At 41.0% G+C, this 15790-nt stretch overlaps 1 protein-coding gene across 14 annotated transcripts in view; it reads left to right on the forward strand.

Annotated features, from left to right (window-relative positions):
- DCAF6 (DDB1 and CUL4 associated factor 6) overlaps window positions 1-12701 on the forward strand; it is a 179492-nt gene extending 166791 nt beyond the window's left edge. For all 14 annotated transcript variants that reach the window (XM_043876209.1, XM_043876211.1, XM_043876213.1 and 11 more), the window contains 2 exons: window positions 3276-3381; window positions 12230-12701. In XM_043876209.1, coding sequence (XP_043732144.1) covers window positions 3276-3381; window positions 12230-12294 — 171 coding nt within the window. In that variant the 3' untranslated portion in view covers window positions 12295-12701. The remainder of the gene's footprint in view (window positions 1-3275; window positions 3382-12229) is intronic.
- The last annotated feature ends 3089 nt before the right edge of the window (window positions 12702-15790 follow it).

A 15790-nucleotide genomic window follows, 5' to 3' on the forward strand; every position in this document is an offset into this window, starting at 1 on the left:
ACAACCTCAGATATGGGGGTGATACCACTCTAATGGAGGAAAGTTTACTTCCTCCATTAGGTAAAGTGAAAGTGTTAGTTGCTTAGTTGTGTCCATCACTTTTGTGACCCCCCCCCCATGGACTGTAGCCTGTCAGGCTTCTATGTCCATGAAATTCTCCCGGCACAAGTCTGTTGTGGATAACAACAAACTGTGGAAACTTCTTACAGAGATGGGAATACCAGACCACCTGACCTGCCTCCTAAGAAATCTATATGCAGGCCAAGAATCAACAGGTAGAACTGGACATGGTTCCAAATCAGGAAAGGAGGACGTCAAGGCTGTATATTGTCACCCTGCTTATTTAACTTATATGCAGAGTACATCATGAGAAATGCCAGGCTGGATGAAACACAAGCTGGAATCAAGATTGCTGGGAGGAATATCAATAACCTCAGATATGCAGATGACACCACCCTTATGGCAGAAAGCAAAGAAGAACTAAAGAGCCTCATGATGAAAGTGAAAGAGAGTGAAAAAGTTGGTTTAAATCTCAACATTCAGAAAACTAAGATCATGGCATCCAGTCCAATCACTTCATGGCAAACAGATGGGGAAACAATGAAGATAGTGACAGACTTTATTTTCTTGGGCTCCAACATCACTGAAGATGGTGACTGCAGTCATGAAATTAAAAGATACTTGCTCCTTGGAAGAAAAGCTATGACCAACCTAGACAGCTCATTAAAAAGCAGAGACATTACTCTGCCAACAAAGGTCCATCTAGTCAAAGCTATGGTTTTTCTAGTCGTCATGTATTGATGTGAGAGTTGGACTATAAAGAAAGCTGAGTGCTGAAGAACTGATGCTTTTGAACTGTGATGTTGGAAAAGACTCTTGAGAGTCCCTTGGACTGCAAGGAGATCAAACCAGTCCATCCTAAAGGAAATCAGTCCTGAATGTTCATTGGAAGTACTGATGCTGAGGCTGAAACTCCAATACTTTGGCCACCTGATGCAAAGAACTGACTCATTGGAAAAGACCCTGATGCTGGGAAAGATTGAAGGCGGGAGGAGAAGGGATGACAGAGGATGAGAAGATTGCATGGCATCACCGACTCCTTGGACATGAGTTTGAATAAGCTCCAGGAGCTGGTGATGAATGGGGAAGCCTGGAATGTTGCAGTTCATGGGGTTGCAAAGAATCAGAAATGACTGAGCAACTGAACTGAACTGAAAGAGGAACTAAAGAGCCTGTTGATGAGGATAAAAGAGGAGAGTGAGAAAGCTGGCTTAAAACTCAACATTCAGAAAACAGATCATGGCATCCAGTCCCATCATTTCATGGCAGCTTGATGGAAACAAGGGGAAGCAGTGACAAATTTTATTTTCTTTGGCTCCAAAATCACCGTGGACAGTGACTGCAGCCATAAAATTAAAAGATGCCTGCTCCTTGGAAAGAAAGCAAATACAAACCTAGACAGTGTATTAAAAAGCAGAGAAATCACTCTGCTGACAAAGGTCCATATAAGCAGAGCTATGGTTTTTCCAGTTGTCATGTACGGATATGAGTGTTGAACCATAAAGAAGGCTGAGCACCAAAGAAGTAACGCTTTTCAACTGTGGTGTTGGAGAAGACTCTTGAGAGTCCCTTGGAGTACAAGGAAATCAAACCAGTCAACCCTTAAGGATATCAGTCCTGACTGTTCATTGGAAGGGCTGATGCTGAAGCTGAAACTCCAATACTTTGGCCACCTGAGGTGAAGAGCTGACTCCTTGGAAAAAACTCTGATGCTGGGGAAAATTGAGGGTGAGAGGAGAAGGAGGAGGCAGAGTATGAGATGGTTGGATATCATCACCGACTCAATGGACATGAATTTGAGCAAACTCTGGGAGATAGTGAAGGAGCCTGGCATACTGTAGTTCATGGGTTGCAAAAAGTTGGACAGGACTTGCCAACTGAACAACAACAGCCCTCTCTTAATAAGTTGAAAAACTCGTTCTCTAGACCACAGTTGACAGTTCATAGTGAGATTCCCACATATATTTTTACTCATTATGTCAATAGACCTATATTAAACACTTAAGGCCCCTTTGTCCATGGAATTTTCCAAGCAAGAATACTGGAGTGGGTTGCTATTTCCTACTCTAGGGGGTCTTCCCAACCCAGCTATCGAACCCAAGTCTCTTTTGTCTCCTGTATTGGCAAGCAGGTGCCACGTAGGAAGCCCCTATATCAGATAGAGTCCTGAATTTAAAAAGATAAACCCCTTCTTTCAGAACCCAAAGACTAGTGAGAAAAAACAGGCATATGTATGAACAACCAGAATACAGTGTGGTCCGTGTCAGAAATGTACACATAGTGTTCTGGAAACTCGTAGAAAGGAATTTTCAATTGGAGTAAATGGAATGGGAAGGTCTCTTCACAGAGGAAATCAGAATTGAACTGAGTTTACCAGGTGGACCAGGATCAAAGGAGCATTTGAGACAGAAGGATCAGCGTGTTTCAAGTTACTATAAGGTAGATGGGCAATCCGTGCGCTGACACCTAGAGGACACATAAGAAAGCAGCTCAGTGCAGCTCAGTGGGACCGACAAATGAGGCCGGGCTGTACAGGGCCCCGTGGGGCACCCGCATGAGTTGGAAGTGTGATGTCATTGGGGGACTGCTGATCAGGTTAGTGTCTTTTCTTCCTCTACTGCTTTCCTTCCTTTCTGTTTTTCCTTTGCCATTCTCTTTGGTCTCCTCTTTTTCCGTCTGCCCGTAATTATACATTAAATCCCTAGATGTTCATGGATGGTCTTTAGTCCTGTTCTTCGTACTTAAGACACAGTTCATTGGTAACTCTCATCCAAAGGTTTATTTTTGAAGTTAAGGTAACATTTTCCTTGAGGGGCCCAAATGACCCAGGGATAATAATTTTAACAGTGCTCTCACTAAAAATATTAGTTCCACTAGAGGGAAAAAATAATAAGCGGACACAAAGTAGACTGCTTTGCTTTTATAAACAAATTTTAAGTAAAAGTAAATTGAATTCTTACAAGTTTCAGGTAGCCTCAGCGTTTGATCTTTGTATTTCTTCCAGTTAAAGAGTAGTGTTTTCTGATCTTACTCTGTTGATTACAAGCTTAGTAATTATTTGGCATTGGGTAGCCTTAAGATGGTAATATAGACCCATATAGATACATGTGAAGAATGAAGTAATTCCTGTTAATTCTTTACAGTTCTCCTGGTATCTAAGCAAAACATACAGTTACTCTGTGATCTTTGACATGGTTATTTAACTTGCCTCATAGGTTATAACTCGGAATGAACTCATGCTGGAAGAGACCAGAAACACCATTACAGTTCCAGCCTCTTTCATGTTGAGGATGTTGGCTTCACTGAACCATATTCGAGCTGGTAAGAACTGTCAGTGTGCTATTAAAATCATTATTATATTTGAAAAAACATTATTTAAGATTGACATTAAAGGGATTTATATTTAAGGGAGGAAAAAGGGATTTTCCTGACAGTCCAGTGGCTAGCACTTGCACTTCCACTGCAGGGGGCAGGGGTTTGATACCTGGTCGGGAAACCTAAGATCCCACATGATGCAGCCAAAAAATAAAGAGATTTTATTAATTTCCTTAAATTACAAAATCAAGGCCAACTTTTTTTTGGCCTTAACTTTTTAACTTGTTTTTTTTAAAATACGAGAAATTTATTTCTTGCTGGCATTAGGTCCTCTCAGACTACATAGAAGGCAGCTTAACTTTTGAACTGAGTGGTATGAATTCTTGATCTTAGTACAGTAATTTGTATCCCCATGAGCCAACTTTATTGAATTGTCGTAATAAAAATATGACGTCACTTCAAAACTTTACCAGCTGTGGTTTTCTTCTCAGAGTGGAATAAATATCATACCATAAACCTTAAGATGTGTTATAGTAAGTACCTTTTAATGATACATTTGGCCAAAATCAATCACAGCCCATATAAAAATAAATGTATTACTACAAAGATTTGAAACAATAGCTCAATGTATTTTTCAAATTTTTGTTTGTTTTAGATGATAAACCATGGGGTTCAGTGCTTCAGATACAAAACTTCACATTACAATTAATTACATTATATTACAACTTAATTTTCAAGAAGGAATGGAATAACGTGTGTTCATAACAATAGAAAGTATCCAGTTCGATTATAAACAAAATGTTTATCACTTCATTGATAACACAAATTTCTTTATATGTTGAGTATTATTTTATAACAACAACAACAACCATGTATAGAGTACCTTTAATGAATCAGGCAGCATACCAATCATTTCACAGATTTATCCTCAGTTAGCTCCTGCCCTCTACATAGTAGATTATTTTTGATAACTCACTCCAGGTCACACAACTGATAAACGGTAAAGCCTGAATTTGAAACTAGCTTCCAAGCAGTCACTCCCCTTTTACCTACGAATTTCAGTTGCAGGAACATGTATTCAAGTCATGAATAAGACATGCAGTCCTCTGGATGACCTGATTTCAGCTACTTTTCTTACTGCTTTTCTGCTCCATTCTTTCCTTCTCTGTCTTCTCTATTCTCTGTGCTGCTGCTGCTAAGTCACGTCAGTCGTGTCCGACTCTGTGCGACCCCACAGACGGCAGCCCACCAGGCTCCCCCGTCCCTGGGACTCTCCAGGCAAGAACACTGGAGTGGGGTGCCATTTCCCTCTCCATCCTCTCTGGCCCTCTCTAAATCTGCGGGTACCTCAAACTCTTTCCTACCTCAGAATCTTTACAGTCATGCTGTCCCCTCCCACCCTCACTCTTTGTTAGGATAACTTCTGTCCTGGGTTCGATCCCTGGGTTGGGAAGATCCTCTGGAGAAGGGAATGGGCTACCCGCTGTAGTATTCTGGCCTGGAGAATTCCATGGACATAAGAGCCTGGTGGGCTACAGTCTGTAGGGTCACAGAGAGTTGGACACGACTGAGTGACTTTCACTTTCGCCTTTCTGTTTCAGACCTTCAGGTCTATATAAACGGCAGATTGCATATGATTTCCTCAGAGAGTGGGGAAGGGAGACATAAGTATTCCTGGCAGAAAAAAAGAGTATATAGCATTTGTCTTAAGTCCTGGAAGATTGTGGTACATCTAAGAATTGAAAGAAGCTCCTTATGTCTGTAATTAAAGGAGCTGGAAAGAAAACCCTCAAATTGTCAATATCAACTATTACAAGGAAAGAATAAAAATTTCAAGTGGTCAAAGCAAAACAAAAAATAAACCTAAATGAAAGTAGAAAAATGTTTGCAGTCCAACAGAATATTATCATAGTACTTCTTTTGGCCCCCATGTTATTCACTATGACATCTTTTGATCTGTTTTCTTCAATAAGAATAAGTAACTCTTAAAATTCACTTGACCTCAGATTTGAGGAGGCACCATTTTATAGAACAGGAAAAACATTTGCTGATTATGATAAATAAATTTGCTTGTTCATATGAAGAGTTCATCTGGTGAATGGCTCTTTCTGAGTTTGCCTGTAGGGAACTTTCTCCTTTCATTTCTGCAAGAATCTATTTTAAATGGGTACTGATGTAGCAATGGTTTGTTAACTCACTTATTACTCTCTTTCTTTGATTTTAGAATTAGATGCTTATAATATAAAGTACCCTTTCTTTCTTCTATTGTTTTTTTTTTTTTTTTTGCCAGCAATCAAAGGGAGATACTTTGTAGTTGGCTTAGTCAACCTAACTCACCCTCTTGTTTCTCTTAGGTAAAATCCTTGATACGAAAAGGTAACCAAGAGTTGATATTTCTGCTGCTTTTATTCTTAAGATATCTAGTTATTTGATGAGTCAGCTACTCCTTTGCTCTCCTTTTCTTCATTGTCCTGTATTCCAAGTACAATGATGTCTGTATATTCAAGGACAGTTTCTAACAGACTTTGATTGTGGAAGCACAAGCTAGCCACAGAATACTTCAGCCATTCTATTACCCTACAGGCATCCTGGGAAGTCAGCTCCATCCTGCTATAGTTGTGATTTTTAATGAAGAGTGTGCTTTAAATCTTTTCGAAACTACAAATACCTGGTTCCTGCACACTAAAGATCCTGATTCATTTTATCTGAATAGGATTTGAGCTTTTGCATTTTAAAGAAGCACCCAAAATTATTCTCATGAATGCTGTACTAAAGACTTTTAGTTTAGGCAACTTCATGAGAGATAAAGGCAGTTTTGAGATTCCTAGAAGCTTTGACAGGCTTTGGAGAGATGGTGTGTGAACCATTCCAAACTCTTCTAGAATATGTTACAATCTACTCAGTTTACTCCCCTCTTTAAAATTCTCCTGTGCCTGCCCATGCTCTTAGGATAAAGTCCAAAGTGTTAACATGGTTTATAAAACCCTGAAGCATTCATTCATACCTCTGGAACATGGCACATGTAGATCTAGATAGCCATATCTGTAGAACTAACATCACACTGAATGTACAGGCACTTACCCAGTCATGTACAAATTCACTCCATCAGTTAGGGTAGCTTTACTCCAGAATACAATCCATATTCATCTATCTTGGTCTCCCCACTTCTGCTCTCGCCTTCATATAGTCTGATTTCCATAGCAGTAAGATGTGGGTCAGTTGGAGGCTAATTACTTTACAATATTGTAGTGGTTTTTGTCACACATTGACATGAATCAGCCATGGATTTACACGTATTCCCCATCCCGATCCCCCCTCCCACCTCCCTCTCCACCCGATCCCTCTGGGTCTTCCCAGTGCACCAGGCCCGAGCACTTGTCTCATGCATCCAGCCTGGGCTGGTGATCTGTTTCACCATAGATAATATACATGTTTCGATGCTGTTCTCTCGAAACATCCCACCCTCGCCTTCTCCCACAGAGTCCAAAAGTCTGTTCTGTACATCTGTGTCTCTTTTTCTGTTTTGCATATAGGGTTATTGTTACCATCTTCCTAAATTCCATATGTATGTGTTAGTATACTGTAATGGTCTTTATCTTTCTGGCTTACTTCACTCTTTATGATGGGCTCCAGTTTCATCCATCTCATTAGAACTGATTCAAATGAATTCTTTTTAATGGCTAAAAAAAAAATAAAAAAAGGGAAAAGAGGATTATAAAAAAAATAATAAAGAGACATAAAGACTTGGTATGCAAAAAAAAAAAAATGTGGGTCAGTAAGTTCAGTTCAGTCGCTCAGTCGTGTCCGACTCATTGTGACGCCATGGACCGCAGCACACCAGGCCTCCCTGTCCATCACCAACTCCCGGAGTTTACTCAAACTCATGTCCATTGAGTTAGTGATGCCATCCAACCATCTCATCCTCTGTCGTCCCCTTCTCCTTCTGCCTTCAATCTTTCCCAGCATCAGGGTCTTTTCCAATGAGTCAACTCTTCACATCGGGTAGCTGAAGTATTGGAGTTTCAGCTTCAGCATCAGTACTTCCAAAGAATATTCAGGACTGATTTCCTTTAGGATGGACTGGTTGGATCTCCCTGCAGTCCAAGGGACTCTCAAGAGTCCTCTCCAACACCACAGTTCAAAAGCATCAATTCTTCGGCACTCAGCTTTCTTTATAGTCCAACTCTCACATCAACACATGACAACTAGAAAAACCATAGCTTTGACTAGATGGACCTTTGTTGGCAGAGTAATGTCTCTGCATTTTAATGTGCTGTCTAAGTTGGTCACAGCTTTTCTTCCAAGGAGCAAGTATCTTTTAATTTCATGACTGCAGTCACCATCTGCAGTGATGTTGGAGCCCAAGGAAATAAAGTCTGTCACTGTCTCCATTGTTTCCCCATCTATTTGCCATGAAGTGATTGGACTGGATGCCATGATCTTAGTTTTCTGAATGTTGAGCTTTAAGCCAACTTTTTCACTCTCCTCTTTCACTTTCATCAAGAGGCTCTTTAGTTGTTCTTTGCTTTCCACTATGAGGGTGGTGTCATCTGCATATCTGAGGTTATTGATACTTCTCCCAGCAATCTTGATTCCAGCCTGTGCTTCTTCCAGCCCAGCGTTTCTCATGATGTACTCTCATATAAGTTAAATAAGCAGGGTGACAGTATACAGCCTTGATGTACTCCTTTCCTGATTTGGAACCAGTCTGTTGTTCCATGTCCAGTTCTACCTGTTGCTTCCTGACCTGCATACAGGTTTCTCAGGAGGCAGGTCAGGTGGTCTGGTATTCCCATCTCTTAAGAATTTTCCACAGTTTGTTGTGATCCATAATCAAAGGCTTTGACATAGTCAGTAAAGCAGAAGTAGATGTTTTTCTGGAGCTCTCTTGCTTTTTCTATGACCCATTGAATGTTGGCAGTTTGATCTCTGGTTCCTCTGCCTTTTCTAAATCCAGCTTGAACATCTGGAAGTTCATAGTTCACGTACTGTTGAAGCCTAACTTGGAGAATTTTGAGCATTACTTCGCTAGTGTGTGAGATGAGTGCAATTGTGTGGTAGTTTGAACATTCTTTGGCATTGCCTTTCTTTGGGATTGGAATGAAAACTGACTTTTTCCAGTCCTGTGGCCACTACTGAGTTTTCCCAATTTGCTGGCATGTTGAGTGCAGCACTTCTACAGCATCATGTTTTAGGATTTGAAATATCTCTACTGGACATTCCATCACCTCCACTAGCTTTGTTCGTATCGATGCTTCCTAAGGACCCCTTGACTTCACACTCCAGGATGTCTGGGTCTAGGTGAGTGATCACACCATCATGGTTATCTGGGTCATGGAGATCTTTTTTGTATAGTTCTGTGTATTCTTGCCAGCTCCTAATGTCTTCTGCTTCTGTTAGGTCCATGTCATTTCTGTCCTTTATTGAGCCCATCTTTGCATGAAATGTTCCCTTGGTATTGCTAATTTTCTTGAAGAGATCTCTAGTCTTTCCCATTCTATTGTTTTCCTCTATTTCTTTGCATTGATCACTGAGGAAGGCTTTCTTACCCCTCCTTGCTTGTGGGTTAGTAAACCTTTTCTTTAAATGGCCAGAAAGTAAATAGGCTTTGTGGGCCATGTGGTTTCTGTTGCAGCTGCTCATTTCTGACACTGTGTTGCAAAAGCAGCCAAAGATAATAAGTAGATCAACGGCATGGCTATGCCCTAATACTACTTTATTTACAAAAATAGGCTAAGGGAGGGTTTCCCAGGGGCCATAGTTTGCTGACTCCCTTTTTTAAGAAGTACATTAGGTTATGTCACCCTTGCTTAAAATTCTCAGGGGCTTCCCCCTGCTCATAAAATAAAACCTAGACTTCATACTCTGATCTACAAGAGATAGACCTGCCAGCCACTGAGTTCGTTTTCTGCTCGCTCACTACATATTAGCCATAAGTGACTGCTTTCCTCCTCCGACTCATAAAGCTATTAGCATATTTAGGACCTTTTCACTGGCTGTTTCTCTGCCTTTTAGGCAGCTTTGTTTGCCAGCTTCACTAATAACTGAACATACAATTGAGTCTCAGGTCCAGTGCTGCCTCCTTAGAGAAGTGTTCCCTCGTCACTCAGCATGAAGTTGCTAATATGCACACCCTCCTCATCACTCACTCTCTGGTCATTGCCTGTTTTTCCTCAAGTACTTATCCTAACTTCATGTATTTGTTGCCTTGTTACACAGATTAAAGGAGAAAAATACATTGTCTTGTTCTCTGTTTTTCTTTTCTAGAAAGTGAGTTCATTAAGACCAGAGACCTAGTTTGTCTTATTCACATCTGGGTAGCTAGTTCCTAGAACAGCAGTGCCTAGCACATAATAGTTGCCCAGTCAGTGTTTTGTGAATGAATGGGTGAGTGAATGAATGAACTTCTAGCATCAAATCTCTAGCTAACCAGGAGTGCTGTGTTGATTCTTTGTGGAATACAGGTTTCCGTTGGGTAACTGTTTTCACATCTCTGTTGTCCCCTCTCTCCAGCCCCAGCCAGCTTATTAATAGTATCTCATATTTTTCCTGATCAAAAATAATTTCAGAAAGAAGTATTTCTAAAAGAGAATAAAGGAGCCTTTCCACAAATGTAACCCTTATTTACAATAGCAACTTGGTATTGTCTTGCTGTTGAAAACAGTGGCTTTCAAGTCATTATTTCTAGTTCTCATTTTAAAGAACACAGTGTCCTCAGCCCTCCTTGGCCTGTAATTGCCAACCAGAGATTTGTGAAAGTGCTGAACTGCTTTGCAGTTTTATTACCTCAGTAGTACTCTGTGGACAAAAATATTTTATTTAATTTTGTTCTTAAAAATTGGGTTTATATTCTGAGAGAGATGACTCTGCAGAAGTTGTGTGAGAAATATCTGGAAAAAGAACCACCATTCTGCCCTCTCCCTCATTCCAGAAGCCACTGTCAGTTACTCTGTGACCTATGTAAGAGACCCTAGGCCCTCACTCGACTTCATGTTGCTTGCTTTGGACTTGCTGTAAACTCCCTGATTTCAGGGCTTTGACATTTCATCTTAACCCTCCATTTCCCCATCTTCATTCGTAATGTGACAACCAAAAAGAAGTGGGTCATCCTGCACATTTTAAAATATGTGGATGCGATTTAAACATGTTCCACTAAGATGACAGGCATCTTACTTAATGATACTCTAGGTAAGCAGAACAGCAAATTCATGTTTTGTTCTCTCCCATGAAAGTATATCACACAATAAATATAGCATAATCTCTTTTATACTCACATCCCTTAGGTAACTTATTATTGATCAGAAAGTCTTCCACTGTGTTTAGATTCCTTAGTGACCTGTGAAGATTTATTATAATCTTATTTTATCTTACAAATGTATATTGAACACTTTTATATAATAACTAAAACTTGTATAACTCAGGTTACAAATCATATACACATATATTATCTCCTTAGGTTGACATTGAAATGGAGTTGGTGCTGGACAATTAAACATACATCCCTTCTGTATACTGGTGTTGACAATTTAGAATTCACTGGGAGTATTTAAACCCCTGTGAATAATAAAATCTCAGGATTCCATCTTCTCTTGGTGTTGAGAAGCCTGAATTATTTCCACTGCGTCTAACCTTTACCCCTCCCAGTTTCCCGGATAAGTGTTTCTATGATAGTAAGGGTTCCATCCTAGTGGCAGTAGTGATTTGATACTTTATACACCCTTGCCTTCTTTATACAGCCTAATGTAATATATCTTGTCTTAGTAAAACTTATATTCATTTATTTGATAAACCTTCATTGAACCTCTTGTACTAGGCCCTGAGGATAAAAGATAAAAAGAAATAACTCCTACCCTCCCAGGAGCTCAGTCTGCAAGATGATGTGAAAATAGACTAGTACTGTAATTAGAATCATCATCATATGGTACATATAAAATATTCTGGAACCTGAAGGAGGGAGTTCATAATTCTGCAAGTTGGGTATCTGAGAAAGTCTGGGGAAAGTTTCACAAAGGGAAAAATAGTTGTATTGAGTAAGCCTAACCTTTATAGCTGAAGAACTAGGTGAAAGTGTCCCAAGCAGAGGGACAGCAAATGTAAAGCATGGAACTTGGGAGGACATGCCATGCTGGCTCACCAGGCTGTAATTGTACACTCCCTTGAGTGTTCAACCTAGAGAAGCTCCTTGAGGACAGAGAAGACACTGTGACTGCTTTGGTCACCACTGTATCCTGGAACATAGCAGATATTTAAGAAATATTTTTATAACCAGAAATATGTGTGTTACGTGCTAAGTCGCTTCTGTCCTGTCTAACTCTGCAGCCCGCCAGGCTCCTGTCCATGGGATTCTCCAGGCAGAAATACTGGAGTGGCTTGCTATTTCCCTCTCCAGGGGATCTTCCTGACCCAGGGACTGAACCCGGGTCTCCCGCATTGCAGACAGATTCTTTACCATCTGAGCCAACTAGGGAGTGATTCCCAGATTCTCTTGCACAGCTTCCCTCTCACTCCCTTTGGTGACACCTGATATAACTCCTAGGGCTCCTAGACTCCAAGGAACACAGTTTGAAGTCATTGCAGTAGACCACAATAGATCAAGATCTATCTTTTTTTTTAACTTTGTAATTTTTTTTAATCTTTAGAATTACATGAATATTCTACGTTAATAGTGCTGTTTCCTTTATTCTTTGCCTCTAGAGGCAAAAATAACTTCTACACATAGCTGTGAGCTGATTTTTACATGATGATATTTTGAATTATACACATTTTAATCAGTTTTATTTAAGGCATTGACAGTTATTTTGATTGTAATACTAAAGGTGTTTGTTTTTTTTTTTTTGTCTTCTGTATTTTCCAGACCGGTTGGAGAGTGACAGGTCAGAAGGCTCTGGTCAGGAGAATGAAAATGAGGATGAAGAATAATCAATTCTTACTGGCAAGCACTTAGATGTTCTGAAATTTGTATAAGACATTTATTATATATTTTTTTTCTTTACAGAGCTTTAGTGCAATTTTAAGGTTGTGGTTTTTTTGAGTTTTTTCCCTTTGGGGGGGGATAACCTAACATTGGTTTGGAATGATTGCGTGCATGAATTTGGGAGTGTGTGTAAAACAAAACTAGCAAAATGTTTTTAAAACTTTTTGCCATGTGTGAGGAGTGCTAGAAAATGCAAAGTGCAATATTTTCCCTAACCTTCAGATGTGGGAGCTTGGATCAATGTTGAAGAGGAATTTTCATTATAGTGAAAATATTGGTTCAAAGAAATGTCTATACTTGCCATTTGCATGTTTATTGCTTTCTAATTAAAGAAGTTGGTTGTTTTATGATATCCTGAATTTGACTTTTTATTTAATGCCTTGCTATCTTGACCCATTTTCTAAATCTCTTCCAGATTTAATAACCTTTTCTGTTTTGACTTCTCTTTGACGGAATTATAGACAAGACCTTTTTTTCATTTCTCCTTCCAAAGTGCTTTATCTCTAATGATCATCTTTCATGATTAGTGGTCCCTCATTACCCAAGTACAGGGGTTAGTCCCCATGCAATCTCAGAGCATCATGGATACTCATGTAACATATTAACACAAGTTTGTTCTGAAGAGTTCTGGCTTCTGGCCTTCCTGTCTCCACCTTCTAGATTTCAGCTGAAAATGTTGACCATCCAGTCTCCTAATTCCTGGTCCTGCTCCTCGCTGGTGTCCGTCTTCACCCAACTTAAGCATCTACACCCAGGTCTATCTTACAGGTTCCTATAGACTTAACACTTCAGTAATTCTGTCTCCTATCCCCTAAACTGTCATGCTGCTGTCTCTGACTGAGCCACAAATAGACTCACAGGTGTGGCCAGATTCCCATGTGGAGATCAGGGATGGTTCCTCCCAGATGACTGCGGACCCAGGGACACGTTGCTAAGAGAAGACAGATGGCTTTTGGATAGAGGGGAAAACTAGTTGGCTCAGGAACTTCAGTTGGCCTTCAATGTCTAGCTCTTAGTCTGGGCAGGACACATATGTATCTGTAATAGGAATATGCTAAATGGTCAAAAGGGAAAAGAATTAGAGGTCAGCTGCATGATTTTCAAAAAGCATTAGGGTCTATTTCTGGTTCCCAAATAGTTATGTGACCTGCTCAAGCCATCTGATTTCTCTGGGCTTCTGTGTCCTCCTCCCTAAATTGGAGGTAGTCCTGTTTCACCCTGTAAGTCTCAGGGGCTGTGTTAGGACCACATGAAAGGTCGGAGGGCTTTACAGAATAACTGAAAAGATTACTGCAGCACACAAAATAACAGTCTCTTCCACTAGAACAGGCACGGAGAAGTGCTGGAAAACTAATAGAGCAGACCTGGAGTACGCAGTGGGGTCAAGGGTGACTGGCAGGAGAAACAACAGGAGACAATCAATGACTTCCCTTCACTGCGTTCACTTGGCACAAGATACTGACAGTGAAGGAGGCCGGGCAGCTGGGAGTGGAGGAGTTCTGAACTTCTGGTTCAACTTTGCTAGGAACCCCAAACTGCAACCCACACATTTAAAAAGTGGTGTTTGTCCAAGGAATTAGGTGCCTTAGTTTTACTGATTTTGTAGTTTTATGCTGTATGTTACAATGGGCTTCTGTGGTAGCTCAGTGGTATAGAATCTGCCTGTCAGTGCAGGAGACGCAGGTTCAGTCCCTGGGTTGGGGAGGTCCCCTGGAAGAGCGAAATGGCACCCCCACTCCAGTATTCTTGCTGAGAGAATTCCCCGGAGCCTGGGGGCCTACAGTCTGTGGGGTCACAAAGAGTTGGACACGATTGAGCACGTATCACCAATTGGTTATAAAGGAGCAGGGCAGGCCAAACAAGTAGTCAAGAAGACAGCGAAGAGGAAAGATTATACAGAGGCAGAGTTGATGAGTCCTGGCCACTCCAATGATCCACTGCTTGTGTGTGTGGAGGGGGGGGATGCCAAGATCGCAAGTTAGACTCTGGATCTCATTGTTCCACTCAATCACTCAGAAAAAGGAATATGGCTTTACGGCTGGCAGGTACAGGGTCAGATAAATGCGGTAGGCTCTGTGCCTTGAGGTTGTACCAAGTCTGATAATCTCTACCATCCACCCTTTGACTTTGGTTGTGGGGCCGACCAAGCAAGAGAGCACTGCTCGTCATTAATCCTCCTTTAAAACTTAGAATTTTTAAACAGTGTTTGCTGTGTATTTCCTGGTCACTCCCCAGTCATTTAACAGTACTCCGTGAATCTAATTTTCTTGCACGAGTTTATTAAAAACACATGGATGCTGTACCCAGGTGACTGTGGTATGGACTGTGCCACAGTTGGCTTAGTCTCCTTCCGCTTTTCAGCCCGTGGGAAGGGAGGCTTGAGAAAAGGGTACGGGTAAAGGAGGAGACACCCAGACGAGTCCACAGTCCATAAGCACGAACTCACAATTTGCACAGCTCTGCACAAGCCAAAACGCAGATATTTAATCAGGCAAACAAAATTATTCTAAATATACTTGTACTTGTTTATAAATACTGATTTATAATGATCCTAAGCATTTGGGGGGGGGGGTGCTTCCCTGATGGCTCAGACAGTGAAGAATCTGCCTACAACGCAGGAAACCCAGGTTCAACCCCTGGGCTGGGAAGATCCTCTGGAGAAAGGAATGGCAACCCACTCTAGTACTCTTGCCTGGAGAATCCCATGGACGGAGCCTGGTGGGCTACAGTCCATGGGGACACAGAGAGTCAGATATGACTCAGCGACTAACACTAAGCGTTTTTTTAATTAAAAAAAAAAAAAATCCAAAAACTTCAAGTGAACTGTATTTCTGAATCAGCTTGCTTTTGTCTTGAAGGTTGGGTTTTAACCGCCTTTGCATCCAGGAGTGCATCATCAGAGCGCAGCACAGGACTCTGCTCCTTACACGTCACTGACTGACCTATCTCCAGCCACACGGGCTCCTTCCGCCGCACTCAGTGTGGCCTTGCCCGCTCAGGCCTGTGGTCCTCCCCAGACCGTCTTTTCCTCTGAGAAAGTCTGACTCACTTATGATTAGTGATTTCAAAATGGTGGTGTCAAAAGGAAAAACAGAAGTGGCTTTTAATTCTTAAGCTATTAACACTGCTCAGGGAACTGCTCTCTGAGGGAAATGAAAACAGCTTTGTCTATTTTGTCTCCTAAAAATAACAGTGAGTAGAACTGTGTTCTTGGTAATCATACAGATTTGAGTTTGTTCTTTGAATTCTTTCCAGTGCAATCTGATCACTTTCCTTAGGCCTGCAGTTTTTTATAGTTCTGGCAAGCAGATATTCTAATCCCCAAATTCCTTGGTTTACAATAGTTTTTTCTACCGACCCAATAAAGCCCCACTGGTCTGTTCTTCTATTAATCATGACTGTCAACTATCTCTCGTCCTCCTCAAGCTGCAGACCTGTGTT

Source organism: Cervus elaphus, chromosome 20 (assembly GCF_910594005.1).
Source record: "Cervus elaphus chromosome 20, mCerEla1.1, whole genome shotgun sequence".
NCBI lineage: Eukaryota > Metazoa > Chordata > Mammalia > Artiodactyla > Cervidae > Cervus > Cervus elaphus.